Raw genomic sequence first — 20055 nt, 5'->3', positions numbered from 1 at the left:
AGGGATTACATCATGTTGTATCTGTTGTATATGTGATTTGAGGTGTGAAGGTACAGAATGAGTTGTGTTGGTTGTGAAAGGTCTGCGTCTTGCAGGTATTGGGAGAGACAGTAGAATACTAGGTGTCTGTAGTGTAGGTTGGAGGGAGAGAGATGTGATCCAGTTAAGTTCTCATTTTTATTGAAGTTTTGTCTATTTATGAGAAGGTTTGGAGTTCTAAGAGGAGGAGTGAGTGTTGGGGATTCCTGGTTAGAGTAGGGTGTCTGTTTGTGCCTCTCTCCTGCTTGTCTCAACTAGATACATTTGATTGTCTACGTTTCTGAAAACCAAAGGAAGATAGATGTTGGCACACGTTTTGCTAGTTGTTTTTTTCTTTACAGGAGAATTAAGTGTCTCTGAATGAGTGACCTCTAGATAGGCATGAGGTTCGAGTTGTGAGCAGTGTGGTAATGTTTAACTTGATAATTTAGTTGGAGTGATTTTAATTGCTGGTTATGCAGGTTTCTATGTGTGCATTGCTAATGTTGACTGGGAAGTCTGTTAAGGATGGAGAGAAGTTTTGTGATCTTCTGCGGCCTTAATTCAGTTGACTGCCTTCATTTGGGTGTACATTAAAGTATTGTAAGTGAATGTCAATATCCCTTAAACAGCGTGATGGGGACAGTTTCAACAGAGGTTGACAGAGTAAGAGAAAATTCACATTTGAGTCAAGTGGCTTACTGTGCTCGGCACTTTTCCACCTTAATTTCTCTTAATTTAGAGACATAGTTCAGGCGCTTCTGTGTTTTGTAGCACTGCTAGGTGTTTAGCTCTGCAGCATAGAGTGTGGTGATGCACCAAAAATGAATGGTGCTAGGTAGTATCACTACAGAGAGATATGATTTTCTCTTTTGGAATCGAGTCCTGCAAAGCCTTTAGCTACCAACAATTTTATACACTGAGTATAACATTTTAAAAGGAGAAATCAAGAGGCAAAATATGTTTTTTTAAATAAATGTTAGTTTAATTTGTAAATAATACTGAAACCTACCATATCAATTGTGAACACCTTTTAAAGAGACACATTCTCTCTACTTGACATATGCAAGAGGTGATATTGTTCTTATCTCAGGTTTGATTGTAAGAATGACAAGCTCATGCTAGTCTGAGCAAAATGTCCTGTCACCTTTTAACAAGTGTTTGCTTTCGAAGTTGTTTTTAAATGTTTGGTTCATATTTCACGTGCTTAGGTTTTATATCTGTCTATATTTAAATACATACCTACATGATTCAAGCAGGATTATGCAATTAAATAACATAAGTATCACATTCTTGCTATAATCTGTACTATTAAATAATTGGACGATTAGAACATATGTAGCCCATGAATTCATCCAACTAACAAATGTCAACATGCACATAGCCTCCCTTTTCTGGGAATAATTTGTATTTCTTTTTTATTTTTCAAAGAATGATATGTATTGGAGCTCCCAGTGTTCTCCACCTGAGGCTGTCATCTGCCGTCATTTCCCTGCTACATCCTGTTCACTATTGGTCAGTTTCAATCATGCACTTTCTGGCTCAAAGTGTTCCCCCTCAATGCCTCTATCTGCAAATTGCCATCAGCTATGAAGCATAAAGTTGTCTTAGACAAGCTAAAAATTCCCCAACTGGACCTGCATTAAAGAAGTGCCCTGGGGGCGTAACGGGCGTTTACGCCCACTTTGCGCGCCCCTGTCTCTTTGGTATTACAGAAGAGGAAGCAGAAGCTTGTGTGTCCCCTTCTGTTATACCAATAGCGCTGGCGCACATAAAGCACCAGTGCTGTCATCAGGGGGCATTCCCTTGGGAATCCCTTTGCCTCTGTGCCCACACCATATTGCAGACACACTGTCAGTGTGCCCCCTAATGGATGCCCCCTAGAAGACTGAAAGGGGATCCCTAGACATCCGCTTGCAGGCAGGTACAGTCACTCACTGCACCTGCTTGCAAGGGGATCTCTAATCCCCTTAAAAGTGCAGGCGGGTTACCGTCTGCACAGTGAAACTCTGAGCAGCTCCAAAGCAGCCGTTCCGTTTTTCACATGAATGCACTGTCCCCCGGGCAGCACAAGTTTGTGGCTTCCTTAGGGGTAGTGCATTCTTCCTGATGCAGCGCATTTTCCTTGCTTGCGCCCGGCCCAAGCAAGGAAAATGCACCATATGTATAATAAAGCCAGTGGATGCTTGTATTCCCCTTAATTACAGAAGCATATTCCAGCGCTTAGCATTCACCAATCTTATGCAATTAGTGGTCTTTAATTTGCTAATCAAGGATCTTGGGTCACCCAACTTTTTCGACTCCCAGAAGTTGTTTTGTTGTCTATGTAGATGCTCTGAATCCTTTGTCCTGGCTGCCCTTCATCTTTGGTGATGCTGTTGCTGCCTTAGTCTTACTGTATGTTTCTGCATCATTCATCATCGTGTATTCTGTAATGCTCACCTTCATTGAAAGTAGAGGGACCTCCCTTTCTTGGTTTCATTCCTTTTATGAAGATAGTGTCAATACTTTCTGGTGCACACTTTTCTTTATTAGTCCCATGCTGTCTCCATCATTAGGGTTTAACTCGACTCCGTCCTATTGCTCAAAGGGAGCAATAGAAGGGATGCATACGTGTCCTTCTACGTGCATCCTTTCTATGCTAATTTGATCTAGGATTATAAGATGACATTAAAAGCCTACTCTCTCTGACTCTGATTGCCATGCTTTCCTGCCTACCTTTTGAAACAATCTTAAAGCCATCCATAACTGAATGTAGAATAACAATATTTAGGTGAATGCTGATAAGACTGAAGCCTCACTGATAATTGTTTACAAAAAGGTCTGTTTGTCTATATCCTGACAAACTACACTTCACAATGTTCTAAAACACATAGGTCAAAAAATGCAATCAGACATTTCCTGCGTACAGTCAAACCAACTCTGTGGTGTTATAATGCTTTTTCTAACTTTATTGCTTGAGGAACATCTTGCATTTTTAAACTAAAGTCTACTCTTACATCTCTTCTGGTTTTCCCCTGCCTTTGTAGTGTACATTGATCTTTCGGCTATTCTTCTAAACTAGCTCCAATGAATTCAAAACTTTGTATTCTGACTTGTTCACAGCCTTAATCATTTTGACTCAGTTTACTCTGCAGGTATGTTATGCCACTAGCAACCAGCTAAATAAGTTTCCACATGGTTCATCAAAGTCTTACAGTTTTTAGATCCTCATGTCTCTAGGATTGTCCCACACTTTGCCACCTTCTTCAATCCCTCTGATCCGAGAAAAGACGGCACCTCACAGTTCCCACCTATAAGTGTTCCTACGCGGCCAACCGGTCTTTCTCAGTGCTTGTATCTGAGCTCTGAAACGTACTTCCTATTACTATCTGACATCTCATCAATTGCACTTCCTTTTGAAGAGGCCCCTAAACATAGTTTTCCTTTTTTTAATCCCTTCTTCGATCTCAGATCCTATAAGCCACCCATATTTTTCTGCAGAAAAAACAGAAAGATTGGTGAACTTTGGGTATTTTGTGCAGTTTGTGCAGTAAATGTACTGCTCATCAGCATAACATACACCTGGGGTGATCACTTAAACTGCTCAAACTGCCTGTTTTGCGGGTCGTATTGTGTTCATTGTGTGATTGTTATCTGCAACCAAATGCCTGGTTAGGTCTGGGTTGAGAGCACAGCTGTCGCAAGATATTATGTGATCAATCTAAAAAAGAGCTTTCGGAGCAATACAGAGAGCGCCCTGAGCGCCATTCGCATGTTGGCGCCACTGGGTACAGGATTCGACAGGGTCGGAGTTATGTGCTTCTACTGAAAAGATCTTTTTGTCTAATTGTAAAACTTACTCTTAATGCAGAATGGTGGCAAGTAAAAGGCCTCACTTGTTTATTAAGAAAAGTTATAATAAAGGCAATAGGCCTGATTTATTTACTATGTAACACATATGTTAAAGCCAATAGGCCTTTAAGGGTGGATTTTTTTCACCATGTTAAAGCCTGCTGTCAGGTAGGTACATGAAATCTCAAAGATTACTACCTTTGTGGGGAAGTATTTTGGTCTTAGTTATCCCCTTTGGCAAACCCTGGGGGGTGAAGATTTGCACTGTAATAATTCTTGCTAGAATCTCTATCTGGCCACTTCCACTACGCCTGGTGACCATAATGTTTTACCATTCTAAGATTAGCAACACATTGTTTATAAACGTGGTGGTCATGCCAGAATTGTAAAAGAACGATAGACATTGTAATGTGCATTGAAAAACGTACACCTGTTGCTATTTTAGTTTCATTATTGCAAGTGTATTCCAGTTGTGTTTAGACAGCACCATGTTTTCTATTTTCTACTTTTTATTATTTATCTTGCATATGTTGTTGAGTTTATTTGTGTTTTATTTTGGTTGCCCGAGAGAATGCAAGAATATGTCACTGGGTGGATGAGTGCAAAGATGAGTGAGAGATTGCATATATAATGACATATTGAGTGCCTAAACCCATCAGTGATACAAAGCCCTTATCCTTCATATGACATTGCTAACGCTTGTTTTAAATTTTTAGGAGGCATTATTAACTGCTGTCTTCCGCCTTCTTTTTCAACAAGGGCAGGCAGAAGCGGATCAGTACATTTTCATAGATTGTATCAGCTTACAGTGGAATTACATTTTTTCCCCGGGCCCTGATTAGTATAACACAGGGACACATTATCACATATATAGTGCGGTGGACTGCAAAACATAGCAAGCAAGGGGTTCGCTTTTTTTCTAAGCAGCAGGTAGGGTACAATTCAAGCATGATGTTACATGCCAGGCTAACATTTTAATGAATGTCACATTGATAGAATTGTACTCCATATCACACTGTATCTGATTTACTCTTTGTCCTTATGTACAGACGGAGATGTCTTATGATCAGTGCTTAATTTGAGCCGGTGGTTTTCGGTCAGCACTAGCACTTAATTATCAACACCGGCACTTGTGACAGTCTGCCACAAGGTGGCGCTGTCTGAGAATACCCAACAGTCAATTATTCATTCAATGTACATTAAAAATTACTTTTACCTGCCACCCAACTACCATTCTTATAGCTTTGGGGGTCTGGAAAAGTTTGAAGTGTCACACTTGTAGGAGTGTGATGGTTATTAGTTGTATTTGTACTATCATTGGCAGCACTGTCAGGGGCAATGCTTGGTGCAAGCTGCATTGGCCTCCTGACGAGAGCCCTGCACGTATTTTTTTTTTACAAATTAAGTACTGCTCATGATACATTAGTCAATAGAGAACATTTATTAAATAGGCAATGCTATATTTTAAAAGCCAACTTAGGTAACAGGTATATGCTCCCTTACCTCGCTTCATTTGAGTTTTGTAAGAACGGAGCTACAAATACATACAATGCTTTTTCTGTCCACCATATTCTTTCTCCACTGATGTCCCTAACTCTGCTGGCCTGTTCTTGTGACCTTTTTGTGGACAAATTGAAGCCTGTCGCTGGTCACTTCCCTCACCTTTGACCTCTTAACTCGCCAACCTCTCAGCATCTTCTCACTTTGGACATGTGGTTATAATTGTTTCCATCTGTTTGCTAACTTGAAACTGAAACAAAAACAACTATTTATATAGCGCAGCACATAAATATATAGCAAAATCATGCATTGCCCTCTCACCACCGACTAGAAAACTGAAATGTTGGCTTTAAAATGCAGTAGGGGCAAGAAAGAGTATCCAGATTGGAAGTGGTGCGAATAAAATCTTGCACATGGTTGTAATCTTATATTAAGCAAAATATTTCTTTTTTGCATTATGTACCTAATACTGTGGACATTGTAAAGAATTGGAAGAGAATCATCATTAAAGGGATTCCCAACAGCTAGAAATCCAGGATTGATACAGAACATTAGGTCATAATGTATGGAAAGATAATATCATGTTTCACATAAAGCATTCCTTTATTAGAATGTTATAGTCCTACCCGTGCTGATGTTCAGCACACCCGCAGCGAGAACGCCATCAGACTGCAGACTAAGAAGTGTAAAAAAGAAAAAAACAATCCAACAGGCATATTCCATCTATGCGCCGAGCATCTGGGACAACATCCCCATATACTTTGAGACCACTCCTTTCAATACGGCTCCAATGTAGGAAAGAGTTAAAGACGCACCTCTGTAAAGAATATTACATCACAATGCATTAGCCATCCACAACCCAGCTTCTGCTTCTATTACTCGTGACTTTGTGCTTGTCTTTGATCCTGTACAGTGTGACACTGCTCTTTGGCAAGGTTTACACTATAGGAATAACACATATGTACAGGCCTTCTGTTTTAAGCACTATAGATGCACAAAGGCCCTGAGGCCAATGTTGCTGTTTGCAGGGCTTAATTTGTAAAAGAATGAGTACTGGTACTCAAAGCTCTGCCTGGAAGCCAGCGGCCATCACTTTTACAAGTCGGCGTACCGAATACCAAGGCTGCGTAGTCTGGAATCCAACTATTGCCTCTTTAATCCATGACACTAACTTCCCCTTTATCTCATTCCTGCAGGTTCCTGCTTACTCCCTTTGTGACTGTTTTCTGGCTTTCCCTTTCTTACCCCTTTTTGTGGTTTTCTTCCTCTTGCTCTCGGAAAATGTCAGATAAGAAAAAATAAGTTCTGGTCCCCACAAATTAGTGTTAGTGGGCCCCACCTGCAACACCAGCTCAAATTAAGCACTGGCTGAGTGTGATTCAGGTGTTCAAGGATGTTTTTCTGTGGTATTTCCGTTGGTAAGATCAAGAACACCTGTGCTGCGAATACTTTGCTTGCAGAGAGATACAAAGAAGTCACCCTTGGAAAGACATTGGAATAAAAAAAACTGGGATGATGTTGGGCAAACTTAATATTGAATTGAGCTGGTTATTTTTTGTTAGCTGCTTTAGTAGGACTGGATGTCTGTTTAAGTAGAATGTGTACATTATTACCCCTCTCCCAACTCAGAGAGAGTCCCTTCTGTGGCACAGTCAATGCAAATGTATGTATAGTTGGGTGTAGTGGCACAGTGACCAAAAAATTAGAAATGTAAGATGACCACTCAAGGCATCCTCTTCCATTTAAAAATTGACCGTAGTGTGATTTTATATGTGACTTTTCCCTGTAGTGAAATCCTTGAATAAGAGACCACCCAGTCTCTTCTTTGACAAATAAATACACTGTGACTTACACACCCACTACAGCGATATGTGTGCAACCTGCAATCACAAGTTTAATTCCCAAATGTCCTTTCATTCTCCCGGGGTCAATGATATCAGCAGCACTGATGTGGCTAAAAAATAACATGTGGCAACAATGCCTAGCAATTGCTGTACAGAGTAGACTCACCTTATTGTGGGTATAGTCTAATTTAAAACCACCTCAAGGCTATAAGGAATTCTGCTATTTTCCAAACATGAAAGGCCTGCGTTGAGATCAGGTGCAGCACATCTAAATTATTTGTTTTACCACAAAAACTGACGGTATACATTAAAGTTTTTTTTTAAATAAGCTAGTACTCTCCAAAGCATGTTCAACCCATTGCTTTGGGTCAATCATTCAATGTGAAATCTTCGTCAGCAGTATTATAAGGCAGCTTATTAAAATAGATTTTCTGAATAGCCTGACAGAAAGGCAGTGAAAAATGTGTTCGAGAGAGATAAGTTGATAGAGAGATGGATAAAAAGGTGAAAATGAATTTCTAGATACACCAAAACAAAGAGCAAGTGACAGCTAGACAGTGGAAGTTCAGGACTAGGATGAGCTGCCAGTCAGGAGTGTAACAAGACCTCCAACAATCACTTAACATCACTCCCTCTGTGAGTGCTGAGGTAGTTAGTGGGTAGTAAGATCAGGCATTTGGAAGAGTGAAGGGGATACCACCAGTAAAGTCTTGTTGGATCACAGTGGGGAAGGGGTAGGTTGTGAAGGTAGGTAAGAAGGTTTCATGGGGTAGTCTTCCTTGGATGAAGCCAGATAAATTCTACTCCGGGGATGTTCTGTCGTGTTTCTTCGACCTTCTTCCTTTTCTGAGATATTGCTGTCTTCGCACTAATACATAGTATGGCATCAAGGCTGCAGGGAAAAAAGAACTAAACGTGAGCCTGCTAACTAAACAAATTTTTTTAAACAGTAGCAGAACTCAGCCTGGTGAACACCCCACTGAAATGTATTTAAATTTACTTGCAGATAAAAGTATCCTTGCCTTAGGTGATACAATGAGTATTATTGGATTGTGGAGTAATAACACCAAATATTTGGGCCCACACTGGGGGGGGGGGGGGGGGGGGGGAGGGGCAGACATACCACAGACCAGCTTGTTGGTGTGCAAAAGGCTGCTTTATTGGAATCAGGTGCACCTTACAAATATATACCCTTGGCCTGTGCCGAACAAAACTAAGCCTCACTAAAAATATACTTCGTAACATACACCGCTCCCCCACCCCTAAAATTGGATCCCCATGCAACAATTATAAACACCAACTTGCAATTTCCAACTTTCCTACCTACCTAAATATATAACTTTTTATATCTACCCAACTGTAAACCCAGACCCCCTGCACTTTTAGGAAAAACCACCAACACAAAGGACTACAGATAAAACACGCCAGCACCTGTTCCAGCGACGAAAGCCCCATACAATAGAACCCCCCGATGCACCTGGTCCCAACAAGACCACCTCATAAAACCCCCCCATCCTACACAATCCTACAACCCAGTAACCACCGCTCCCCATTAAAAGAAACAAAGGGTGGGTGGGTAGGTGGGAAACAGATAAACCCCCAGGACACCTATAGCCGGCTGCTGGGTCACTACCACCAAAATGGTGGGTAGTTTACCAAAATGTCTGGCTAAATATGCCACTAGCCCAAAGATAGCCCAAGACCAGCCCAACCAGCCAAAAAGGAGCCCACAAAGCCCAACCAGCCCAACTGAGGTGCTGGCTGCCCCTCCCCCCCCCCCGCCCCCCGGGCTAAAATCCCCCAGGAGCGCCAGGCCTCCCGCTGGTCGGCCGCCCCTCCCAAAGCCCTATTTTTCATTGTGCAAGAGGCAACTTTTTAAAGCATCGTGGAGAAGGATGCTGGACCTAGAATCACTGATGCCCCTGTGTGTTTAGTCGCTGAAGTGTCAATGTGTGTGTCCAGTGCTCTTTGATAGCTTGATCTTATTTGGACTTTGATAGTACTTCAGTGTCTGTCCAGGGATTAGGGGTGTGTCTGCTTGTTAGAGCTGTTTGTTAACCCTCAGAGTATCCAACTCCGGTGGCATTTGCCTGTTCCTCATCCTATGCCTGAGTGTACAACCATCTTTTAAATGTGTCTTTCTGAGGCTCAGTGGTTAAAGGCCCCTAGGAGCCTATTAGCCCGTGCACTGTTTTTGGACCTTGAATATCTGCCATTTTAGTGTGTTTAGCTACTTTTGTCGATCCTGTGTCCAACCCTGGTATTTTTTGTCTGCCTTTTAAAGGTGTGCATGTCCTTCCCTGTGTGCCCTGTCCTTGTTATATCTGTTTTCACAGCAGTCAGCTGGTTGTTCCTGAAGGTGTCCACCTCTGGTGTTTGCATGTCCTAGGATAGTGAACCTGCTCGTGACTGGTGTCAACTTGTACTTACCTCCAGTGTAGAGTTGCTCTTTTCACCCTGTCTCTATTGTCCTTCTGTTTGCTTCTTGCCCCTTTGTTAGTGTCCCTCTCTATCTTTACATTTCCATATTCTATGTCCCTCTGTCTCTTTCACTGCTTTTGATTGTACATCTCCACACACCTTTGTGTCCTTGCCCTGCTCTTCCTTAGACATTCATTCGACTTGCACACCAGCCAGTTTGCCATTTGCTCTTCATTCCTTTCCTCGGTCACCAAGAAGACTCCTGATGTGCCCACATTAAGTCCGCTTGGTGATAGTTCACCCTCCATTAAAATATAGTGCAGTGAAATCTTTCTTTTGGCACATGGTGGCCGAGAATGCAACGCCCGCGGTAGACTAATCATTGTAGAGAGTGTTTTGTGTTACTTTTTGCAGTGCATCATTTGTAAAAAGTGAAGTGCTAGGGCACTTCTCAGAAGGCCACTGCAGCCTGCATCACCCATACCCTGTAATGGCAGTACCAACATAACACCTAACCATCGCATTCCTACTAGTTTGGCAATTCAGGCTGTTTTAGACCACACAAAGCTATAATAATGCCATGAGAGGCTAATATTATTAGTTTTCAATATATATTGACTCAATAAACACAATTGTTGTGTTCATCTCAAAATTAAAAAAGACAGTTCCACCATGTGGTGTACTGTCACTAGGGCCTGTGCTCACAATTATATGCTGGTGGCGAGCAATGGAAACCACGGCACAAATTAAGCACTGCTTTTATGCCATTGCGACTTAGTGCGAAGCATAGGTCGATAATTTGGTGTGTAAGGTGGACTTGCTAAGTGCACCCCACAAACTGTAAGCTACCTTTCTATCCATACTAATGTGGTGTATTTACCATCAAGTCTGCAAGCCGCGTTCTCAAGGTCTTTTTGGCTTGACTAGCTGCCTTAGGAACATGGACTTGCAGCTCCTCACTTTTACTATCATTGAACCCAGGCCTTCTCTGGGATGTTCCACTGCACCATACATATTTTCGACTTATGCCACTGGAGTGCTGTGAAGCTTGCTTCCTTCTCGGCACGCTGTGAACTTCATTCACTTCATCACTTGAATGTAGCACTACATTAATTTGGGCTACTGTTGAATTTCCCAACAGTAGTGCAGGTAAAAGCCTGGTCAAACACACTGACCTTCCAGCCCATTGAATAAAGCAATGAATGCATGCATGCATTAGAGCCGAAATTGGATCACTTAAAAAAAGTGTGAGTGCCCACTCTGGGGGAAAGCAAAGGACGGCGAGAGAGACGGCACAAACGAGATTGGCAAGCAAAAAAGAGAGCACCGTCAAAGCAGAATGAGATACATTGTGAGATTAGGGTGTGGTAGGGCACGAGCTAGCAATGAAAGGGTGAGTTGAAAGAACAATCGAAAAGACTGAGCCAGTGTTTAAAACTAGAGAAGAAGACAGGAATAGAGCTGACAGGGGTGCACAGCAGAAGATTGTAATGTGTTTGGTAACTTACTTTTTATTGAAACAATGGTGCTGTGCGGTGCAATGCAATAAAAGACTGCTTTTTGGTGTGCCCCACTCAATGCCGGGTGGTGACCCTCAACAATGGAGGGGCGTTGATGACACCAAGAGCCAAACCCAGTGGAGGCCAAAAACATTTTTTTAATGTATTTACTCGAATTCTCCTCTCCTCTGGCTTTTCATTCTTTCTTCTTCTTTCTCAGCGCGACAGTACCACGTGGAGCCTCAGGCAACCCTTTTCTGCAAATCTCGACGCTGCTGTCATGCTGCAGATGAGCACCATGAGAGCAGCGCCAGGAGTGGCTGGAGCAGGCTGCCTCGACGCTCCAGCAGGCACAGGCCTGTGCCTGCTCTCCACCCAGCTGTCTGAGACAGTTAGGTTGAGAGGTTTACACTGCGCTTGTCAGGCACCTGTCTCAAGATGGCCCGCCAAAGTCAATTCCGCTGTTCAAACTGGTGAAGGGAGCACCACTCCCCTGCTGCCAGTCAGCAGCAGCCCCACTCCCAAACACTGTTCGGGCTGGGAGCAGTGAAAAATAAAACTGTAATTAATTTCATTACCGTTATGTTTTTCACTTTTGCTGCACTGCCAGCAGGGGGTGAGGGGGCACCTGTGCCCTAATGGGGGACCGCTGCTAGTACCGCTAGGTCACAGGTAAGTAGAAAGGCTCACACAAGCTGTGGCTCACACGTGCAGTACCACTGCACACCAGCCCCTGAACCAAGGAAGGAGACCGTCAGGGCTCAGGCCACGAATGTTGACTCTCTAAGGAACTGGGCCGAGTGCACCAGCGAACGACTTTTAGGTGACACGGGCACTCACAAAGTACCAGGAGTGGTGAGGGCACCCTCCGCCCCAGAACATGGTTTCAGTTTTACTAAGAAACTGTGCCAAATGCACTAGTGCACTGAATTACGTGATATGACCATGCAGGAGATTGAGTTACCAGAGTGCTAACAGAGCCCCCCCCCCCCCCCCCCCCCCGCACCAGGACCCCACCTCACCACCGCTGCACCCACTCCGTCTGTGTGGAGAGACTGGATATGCTAATAGTTTGTTTTCACTTTGGTAACTGGCTGAAAGGTCAAGAATCGCCTATCCCAGAATTAAGGAGCTATTTTACACGTATGTGAATTGCTTCATTTTTTGTTACAGAAATAGTTGTTTTGTTTTATTTTTCTGTGTAGATTAGTGGACAAATGCTTCCACTGCAAGAGTCTGTGTTTGACCTCTTGGTCACAGGTTCGAATCCTGGCAGATCCACTCAGTTCTCATCCTTCCAAGTTTGATCAAATGTTTACTATTGTGTAACAATAATTACTCTTCCATTAGAAAGTAATGAACCCTTTTTATTTCTTGGGAATTCCTAAATTAAATGTGCCCTTCTGGGACACATTCTTTGATCACAATCCATTTGATGTGTGGAGTAATAGTGAAGTTGTAAATAACTTTGCCTAGTTAATAATAATAATATATCCAGTTGACACACTCCTACGATTCTGGACTTCAGTGATAAACTTGCTCCAGATCCTACAACAAAGATATGTTCTAACGCTTACTATGTATCTACATCAGAATCTCGGATAGATGTTTTTTTATCACAATGGAAAGTAATGTAATAACCGATTTTTTTACCTCACTTTTAAAAACATTCTCATCACAAAGGATTTTCTCTCTGCTCAATATTAGTGCCTGATGTTGCAACGTTTTTCTCTTGTGTAGTTCCCGCAATTCTGCCCCTACTTTGCAAAGTTTTTTTGCAGGTGGATTTTCACATTTACATTGACATTTTCGTGCACCTTTTAGGTAGTTGCAAGATAAAAGTGAGCTGACATCCACCCAGTTTCAACGTTGTGAGGGAAAAGATTTAAAGTTAACTAATAAGAAAATGTCAAGTAAACTTTCACCCCCAACTATCCTCCAAATATTATCCAGTTTGCAAAGAAAATCTGTGCAAGTCCGTAAAAATAGGAAAAGCGAAATACTCTTCAAACATCGGGTACTCCGGTAATCATGATTCACGCATTATTCAACGTTGAACGCCCCCACACTGTGGACTTTTCTGTATTGACGTTTAATATGCTTTCTTTCTCAAGAAATGCCTTAACATAAGAACCGGAAACAAGACAGAAGGGGGAAGAACATATTTGACATGAAAATGGCATTGAATTAGAGCATTTACCCTAACCTTACATTTGCACTTATCTCTATACCTATGCATTAGTCCTCATTGTCTGATGTCTTTTCATTTTCAGAGTCCTCCGTCAGTAGCAGCTCTCCTGGATCAGGCCCCGGCTCGCCAAATAATGGTCCAAGTGGAATTGGGGCAGAAAATGAAAGTTCTGGTTTGCCATCCAGCACTCATGGGGAGGTAAGTCAAATACCTGTGATGTAAGAGACCAGGAACGTATGTGTTGTATGTCAGACTCAGATGCAATGCTGCATCCCCCCCTCACAGCCTCCTGGGTCTACCCCCCCATAGCATCCTACGCGCGCTCCAGGTCGGCACGCGAGTGGAAACAATGGCTAACATGAAGAAACAGGAGATGGAAAACAGCAGAGATTAATAAAACTGATTAATGAATATTTCCATTCACAAAGGAGGGTCAACAATCCTATGGTTTGCCTTAAACAGACACAGACCATTGCCGCCCGCCTCATTTCTTCATTCCCTCTTAGGGCCTGCCAGCTCTTTCTAAAAACAGACAACCGCTTGGAAAGGTCTCTAATGCATGTCATGCCGCTATGATGACATAACCTGGCATGTAAATAAGGTATTCTTAAGACCTCTGAAGCTTTTTTTATTTCAATAAATCCAGGCGTTTGATCTGCCCCTTTTCTCACAGATTTCCAGTGGAGTTTTGATGCCGCCACTGACTCAGTCTTGTTGCTAGGCTTTTGTGTTGGCCCCTGAGGCTTATATTTTTAGGGTAGTTTATGCTTTTCCCACATTAATAGTGGGTTTATTTTTAGTTCTTGTGTCTTTTAATTCCACTTGTTTGGGATCCCTAACTTTTAAACATTCATGGGTCAATACCCATTTGCAACTTTACTCCACTCAAAGAGGTTAACTGCGAAGAAAACAGTTGTTGCATAGAGACCATTTAAGATAAGGACAAAGTGGGCAATTGCCCAGGGCCCTCACCTTCCAAGGTACCCCAAGGGAAAGGGAACGTTAAATCACTGTCTATTCTATTTCTCTATCGAAACCGCCCTCCCTCTATGCCTATCGCTACTACGGACTCTGTCTGTCTACCCTGTGCCATGTTGAGGACTTTTAGGGTCCCAGCCAAGACCTATTTCAGCAGTGTTTGTGTAATCCTGTTAACCCTTTCCTTGCTGCCGTCGGCCATTGGCCGACGGCAGCACTACCTTCTTAGTGCTGCCGTCGGCCAATGGCCGACGCGGCCCCGCCCACACACGAAAACGCTTGCACCGGGCCAGAATTACCGCCGCGGTTAACGGGTTAAATGTTAACAATATTTCGTTTTGTTTGAAGTCATGGAGGCTGTAATTAGGAAGTTGGTAATGAAATTCAGATTTGTTCTGTAGAGGGGCCCCAAAAGATATCTTGCCCGGGCCCCGAAATACTTAAGATGGCACTGCTGTGGCATTAAGTGGGTGCCATGGACTCTAATGCCAGTAGGGCACTTCAGCATAACTTAATGCAGTGGGCTCCTTATACCACTGGGCTTCGATACCACTACACCTGCTACACGACTGTGCACACATTACTGCCAAATAGCAATAATAGCGACATGCCTAAAAGACTGAGCGGAACAGGGATTCGAACTCAACACACAATGCTGTGAATTAGACATTTGTGTTCTAGCAGCACCGTATATGCATTACCTGTAGGAGGCAAAAACTGCCAGGCAGTGCAGAGCAGTGGCTCGCATCTCATATATATATATATATATATATATATATATATATATATATATATATATATAAGTTATCAGGCACAACATTCTGACTCAGTTACAGAAATACAAAATGAGCATGAGATATACATCATCTTAACAATCATCTATTCCCTAGGTTACATTATCTTGCTCATAAAGAGTTCTGACAACATGATTTGTAAGGAAAGCCCCAATAAAATCAGACAGAGTTTCGGGAAAACAGTGAGAAGTAGCCCCTGATTCCTAAAAACAGGGACTTTTATACACATTTTATGCATACAAAATTAGAAAAACCTCCGGTTTAGCATGGTATGATCATGGTTAGCTCCCTTTGGGCAAATCAGAAAAAACTGCATCACGAGCATGAATTATTAGCATTAACCCATTCCTTAAGGTTAGGTCAATTTCACTCACTCCCTTAGCAAGGGCAGTCTGGAGATGTAGAAATACAAAATGAAACATTTTTTTTGACAAAAACAGGGCTACATTGAAATTTCCAGTGGAACTCCTTTCAATTGATACATAGGGAACCCAGAGGAAGTTTAATTCACAATACACGCTTTCTTACCAGTAGGATGATTGACGTCACACCTGCCAGGCCCGCAGAAACTATGAGGAGAGAAAGTTTGCAGTGGGTTTCTGAATGGAAGGGGGAATGAGTAGGAGCAGGGTGACCGACGAAGAAACACAAAACAGCAATCATTTCTAAAAAAAAATGGTTTCTTACTAAACAAATATCACATTACTAAATTACATTTAAAAACACTTTCAAATTAAAATTCGATGTTGTTTGTAGTGCAATATCATCAGTTCACCTATTACGACTAGATGCGACTTAAAAATTCGAAAATCGCATAAATAATTTGTCATGTAGATTTGCACATTTGAAAAACATTTTTAAAGTGTCTCCTGTCATTATGTCCTGTATCCAATCCTTATGTGCCCAGCTCCTAAGGCATGGTTGCTCTTTGTGGGTTGTTGTGATATAGCATGGCCTTTCTACCATGCCATCTCCCCTCTCCTCCAGCATGCAAACCCTACTGGACATAAGGGCCAGCACTTCACCGGCACCCAGATCCCACTGACAATTTCCATGCACATTTTGCAATGCTCTGTACTGATTCTCCTGCATGTACAGCCTGCTGGGCACAGCTTTCAGCCATATTTAGCAGGCTGGATGGGCTGGGCATGCCATTTAGTCACATTCTGTGCAAACAGCCTCTGGGCAGGGTGTGTGGTCTTTATCCTAATCCTATCCTTATCCGTGCAACCAGATCCCAATACGGCACCCACAGCTTCCCTGTATCAAACTTTTATCATTTATATGTTTTTCGTTTTTTCATGCTATACTTGTCATTTGCTAAAGTAGGAGCTTGCTATGTGCTGCGTTCAGCCACATAAGTATGGTTATGTGCAGAGAGATTGATCTTAGGCCATGGTCTGTGCTCTATCTCCAGAACCTGCTGCATCGCCCAGGCAATAGTGTGTCCTCCTTCCACACCCTATACCCGAGTTCCCAGAACCTACCACCCTCAGCTGAAGCAGTGCATAGTCACTTCTCTATGCAGAGCATGCCCTTTTCCTCTCTATGCACCCAATCGTTGAACCTCCAAAAACAGCTGGCCTCAGAGGCCATTAACAGCAAATTCTGGGTGTTTGCAGCCCGCCTCACAAAACCAACAGCCTTGGGGGCCTTCATTCATATTCTGTCTTCCTGTCCTCTGTGCTCATTATAGCAGTGATGGAGATTTTTTACCATTGAAGTTCACTGATCTTAATTAATGGTCGGCAAACTGCATCAACCAACCTTAAATTACCATTCCACAATCCAAGATGACGCACTCTGCTGCCATCTTGAAATAATCATGATTACTGGCTCATCAATTATATGATTAACTATCCTTTCTGCCGGCTGATGATTATTACTGATTTAAGATGGCAGTCAAGTACCTCCATCTTGGATTGAGTTGTGGTCAAAGATGGCCACCAAATGTATATCTTGGATTGTGGACCTCTAGTTCTAGTCCCCTAACTCCATCATTCTCACAGGGAGTGGGGATGTGCTCCTCAAACCCACTTAATGCTGCAATTTTTTTTCCTCAAATGTGGATTTGCAGATGCTCACATTAAAAAAACTTGTTGCCACAATAAACATTTTCAATTTGGGCATCCAGTCAGATCACAAGCTTCAGGGTATCCATGAAAGGACTGCAAATTCCAAAATGGTTTGAAGAAAAATTCGCTCTATCGCCGCTGAACCGATTTATTTTAAGTTGAAATTCTAGTTCATGAACCATTTGTGACCAGGAAGACTGCAAACAATGTACTAATATAATGGTACAAATAAACACAACTTTAACATTTGTAGCTAGCACTGAGCCTTTTTGTATCCAAGTGCCTTAAAAACTGTTATGTTTTTTTTACGGCTGTGTCCAGACAGCCATTGGCACTTGGCGATTAACATTCAAAACACAGTTGATATGTATCTATAATTATAAGATTTCACTCTGTGTACCAGGATTTCTCAGAATAATGGCATACGGTGTCAAAACCATCCGAAATGTCACTTGCTTGATATTTTCCCTTTTTCCTGTATGATTCATCCTGCAAATGTTTCATAATAACTGTTGCAACATTTGCTGCTTGTTTTTGTTCCTCTGTGTGAGTGGGCGTATAGGCCTTTTGTTCATGGCAACAAATTAATATATTTTCCATTGGAAATATACGGTTGCTATGACAAATGATGCATTTGTGGGCAAGTCAAAAATGTAGTGGCTCACTTGCCAACCTTGTTAGCTTCCCATGTGTCACTATTCTGAGTTAGTGCAAGTTATATGATGCAGGAGTCAGGTGCCAGTGGTAGGATCACAGGAGACTTAACCGTGCACCGTGCACATTATAGATCTACGACTGCAGCAGAATTCCACGTTTTTCCCATAGGACCCTTGAAATTTTTACTAGAGCTAGCCTGTGTGCAATTTTTGTTACATCAGTGTAATCTCACATAAAAAAGTCTCAAATTTTAAACATCTCTTTAAACCATATACTTTCACAGTTCAATCCTCTCTATCAGTGCTTAATTTGTGCCGGCGTTTCTGGTGCTCGGCACTCACACTAATTTCTTAACAGCAGCAAGTATTTATGAGGTCAGACCACATGGTGGTGCTCTGTTTCTATTTTTATGCTGCTTATATCAGAGCAGTGTTAACTTGTAAATGATAAACCTTGCACAAAGATAATGCTGGAATTGTATCTAGCAGACGTAGCAGGGCTGTTTATGGTACCAGCTGCAGTGGAGTCCTATAAAATGCCTTGGGGGCTGGCACTTAATTGTTTACACTTAAGCAGTGCCTCGCTTGCCTCGCTGTCCTTAAAAAAGTATTTTCCACTGTAGCTACAGGAAAGGTTTATACAGACACATAGATACAGGCTCAAGGATTTAGAAAATATTGTAAGGTAAGTGCATATAGAGAAGTATAGATGACCTGTTCTTAACTCCACACCAGAAGATATACTTATTGTAATAGTATACATGAGGAGTTGGGCATACAAAGTCTATACATACTTACCTGTCGATTATTGTTGCCCTAACTCTTGGTATGACGTTAAGGTACTACAGTATTCCCTACTCAGTTTTCCAGAGTCCCGCCTCCACCTGCATGTCTTTCGTCCATCTGAAGAAATGTTTTCAAGCACACTCCATTTTACACTTCAGAACACCCACATTTGCAACTGAATTCGTTTTAAGCCTTGACAATGCTCTGTGATGTAGGCTGGTTTGTCATTCCTGTATTTCAGTGGGGAGAAAGAGGCTACACTTAAATGCTTTGGGAACATTGGGTTCAGAATGACCGCAGTCAATCTGGCTTCTTGACATATGTCTGGAGGTACACACTTTCCCGCGTGTCCTTCCTTCTTCCAGCCTGGCAGTACCCGACTCCCTCTCTTCCAGGCTGTTCGTGATCCCCTTGTCTGGACTGGTCGTACCCCCTCTTTTCCATAAAAGTCCTGATCCTCTCTGCTCCAAGCTGTTTTAATACGCGCTCTGACCACCAGTTCTGCTCCTCTCCGCTTCTAGGTTTTCCCAGTAGTTTCTTCCTCGACCCCTTGTGTCTTCTGTTTCTCACACCTTAGCTCCTCTCACCCCTTTTACACTACAAGCTTGTTCCTTGCCTGCCTCACCTTTATTGTTACTACCAACTGGCTCCCTCGCCCTCTGGGTGTGGACAGTGCAGACAAACTCTGGACAGAAAACAGCACAGACCACATCTGCCTTCTATCTGGAGCTCATGTGCTTATGATAACACTCTGCACCAGGACACCCCACATGCAATCATACAAGAAGAAACATTAAGAGAAAACTCCTATCATAAAACCAACCCAGCACAAATGTAACACGAATTGGCTATTACAGCATCCAACAGCACTGGCTGCCACCAATTGCCTTGCACACGCACATATAGTGCCGCGATGCACTTGGCTTGCCTTCCATGTTAGAAGACGGTCACACATGCAGCTAACCAAGTAACAGACCATTTCACAGAACATAACACATTTTCGCAAGTCCACCCCTGGTCTGCAATGGAGGAAATCTCTGATCTGTTTGGAATATTCCCACCCGGGCCTCCATTGTGCTACAGCGCCGTACCAGTGGCCGAAAGAGTGCCCAAGAAATGCCAATAATGTAGTGCTTTTACGTTAGGTTTATTAATTTAGCTCTTTTGTAGCGCATAGACAAGACCGAAGGATGGCTGTGCTTTACTTAGACTTATTAGATATACAATAGACACAAGAAAGTGAGAGATATTAAAAAAGTGATTGGGCGAATGCAATCCCCCTATTCACCTCTGTTGAACGAGAGGCAATTTCAGGCGGCATCCAGCCATTTTTGGCTTCCAAAATAGGGAGTCTGCCTCCTGAGTCTGGCCTATTGATATGTATGCATTACCACCGGGACATTTGTTAGTGAAAGTTCGCCAAAAAAGTGAATATGTGAGGACACTTCTGTAGGGGAAA

At 42.6% G+C, this 20055-nt stretch overlaps 1 protein-coding gene across 6 annotated transcripts in view; it reads left to right on the top strand.

The window, feature by feature from the left end:
* The window catches only part of HDAC9 (histone deacetylase 9), a 2124307-nt gene that overhangs the window by 2019474 nt on the left and 84778 nt on the right, over nucleotides 1–20055 (top strand). For all 6 annotated transcript variants that reach the window (XM_086941890.1, XM_086941889.1, XM_086941892.1 and 3 more), the window contains one exon: nucleotides 13390–13505. In XM_086941890.1, coding sequence (XP_086798016.1) covers nucleotides 13390–13505 — 116 coding nt within the window. The remainder of the gene's footprint in view (nucleotides 1–13389; nucleotides 13506–20055) is intronic.

This window comes from Lissotriton vulgaris, chromosome 10 (assembly GCF_964263255.1).
Source record: "Lissotriton vulgaris chromosome 10, aLisVul1.2, whole genome shotgun sequence".
Taxonomy (NCBI): Eukaryota; Metazoa; Chordata; class Amphibia; order Caudata; family Salamandridae; genus Lissotriton; species Lissotriton vulgaris.
The sequence above is the reverse complement of the archived record's forward strand: the minus strand, read 5'-3'. Positions and strand labels throughout refer to the sequence as shown.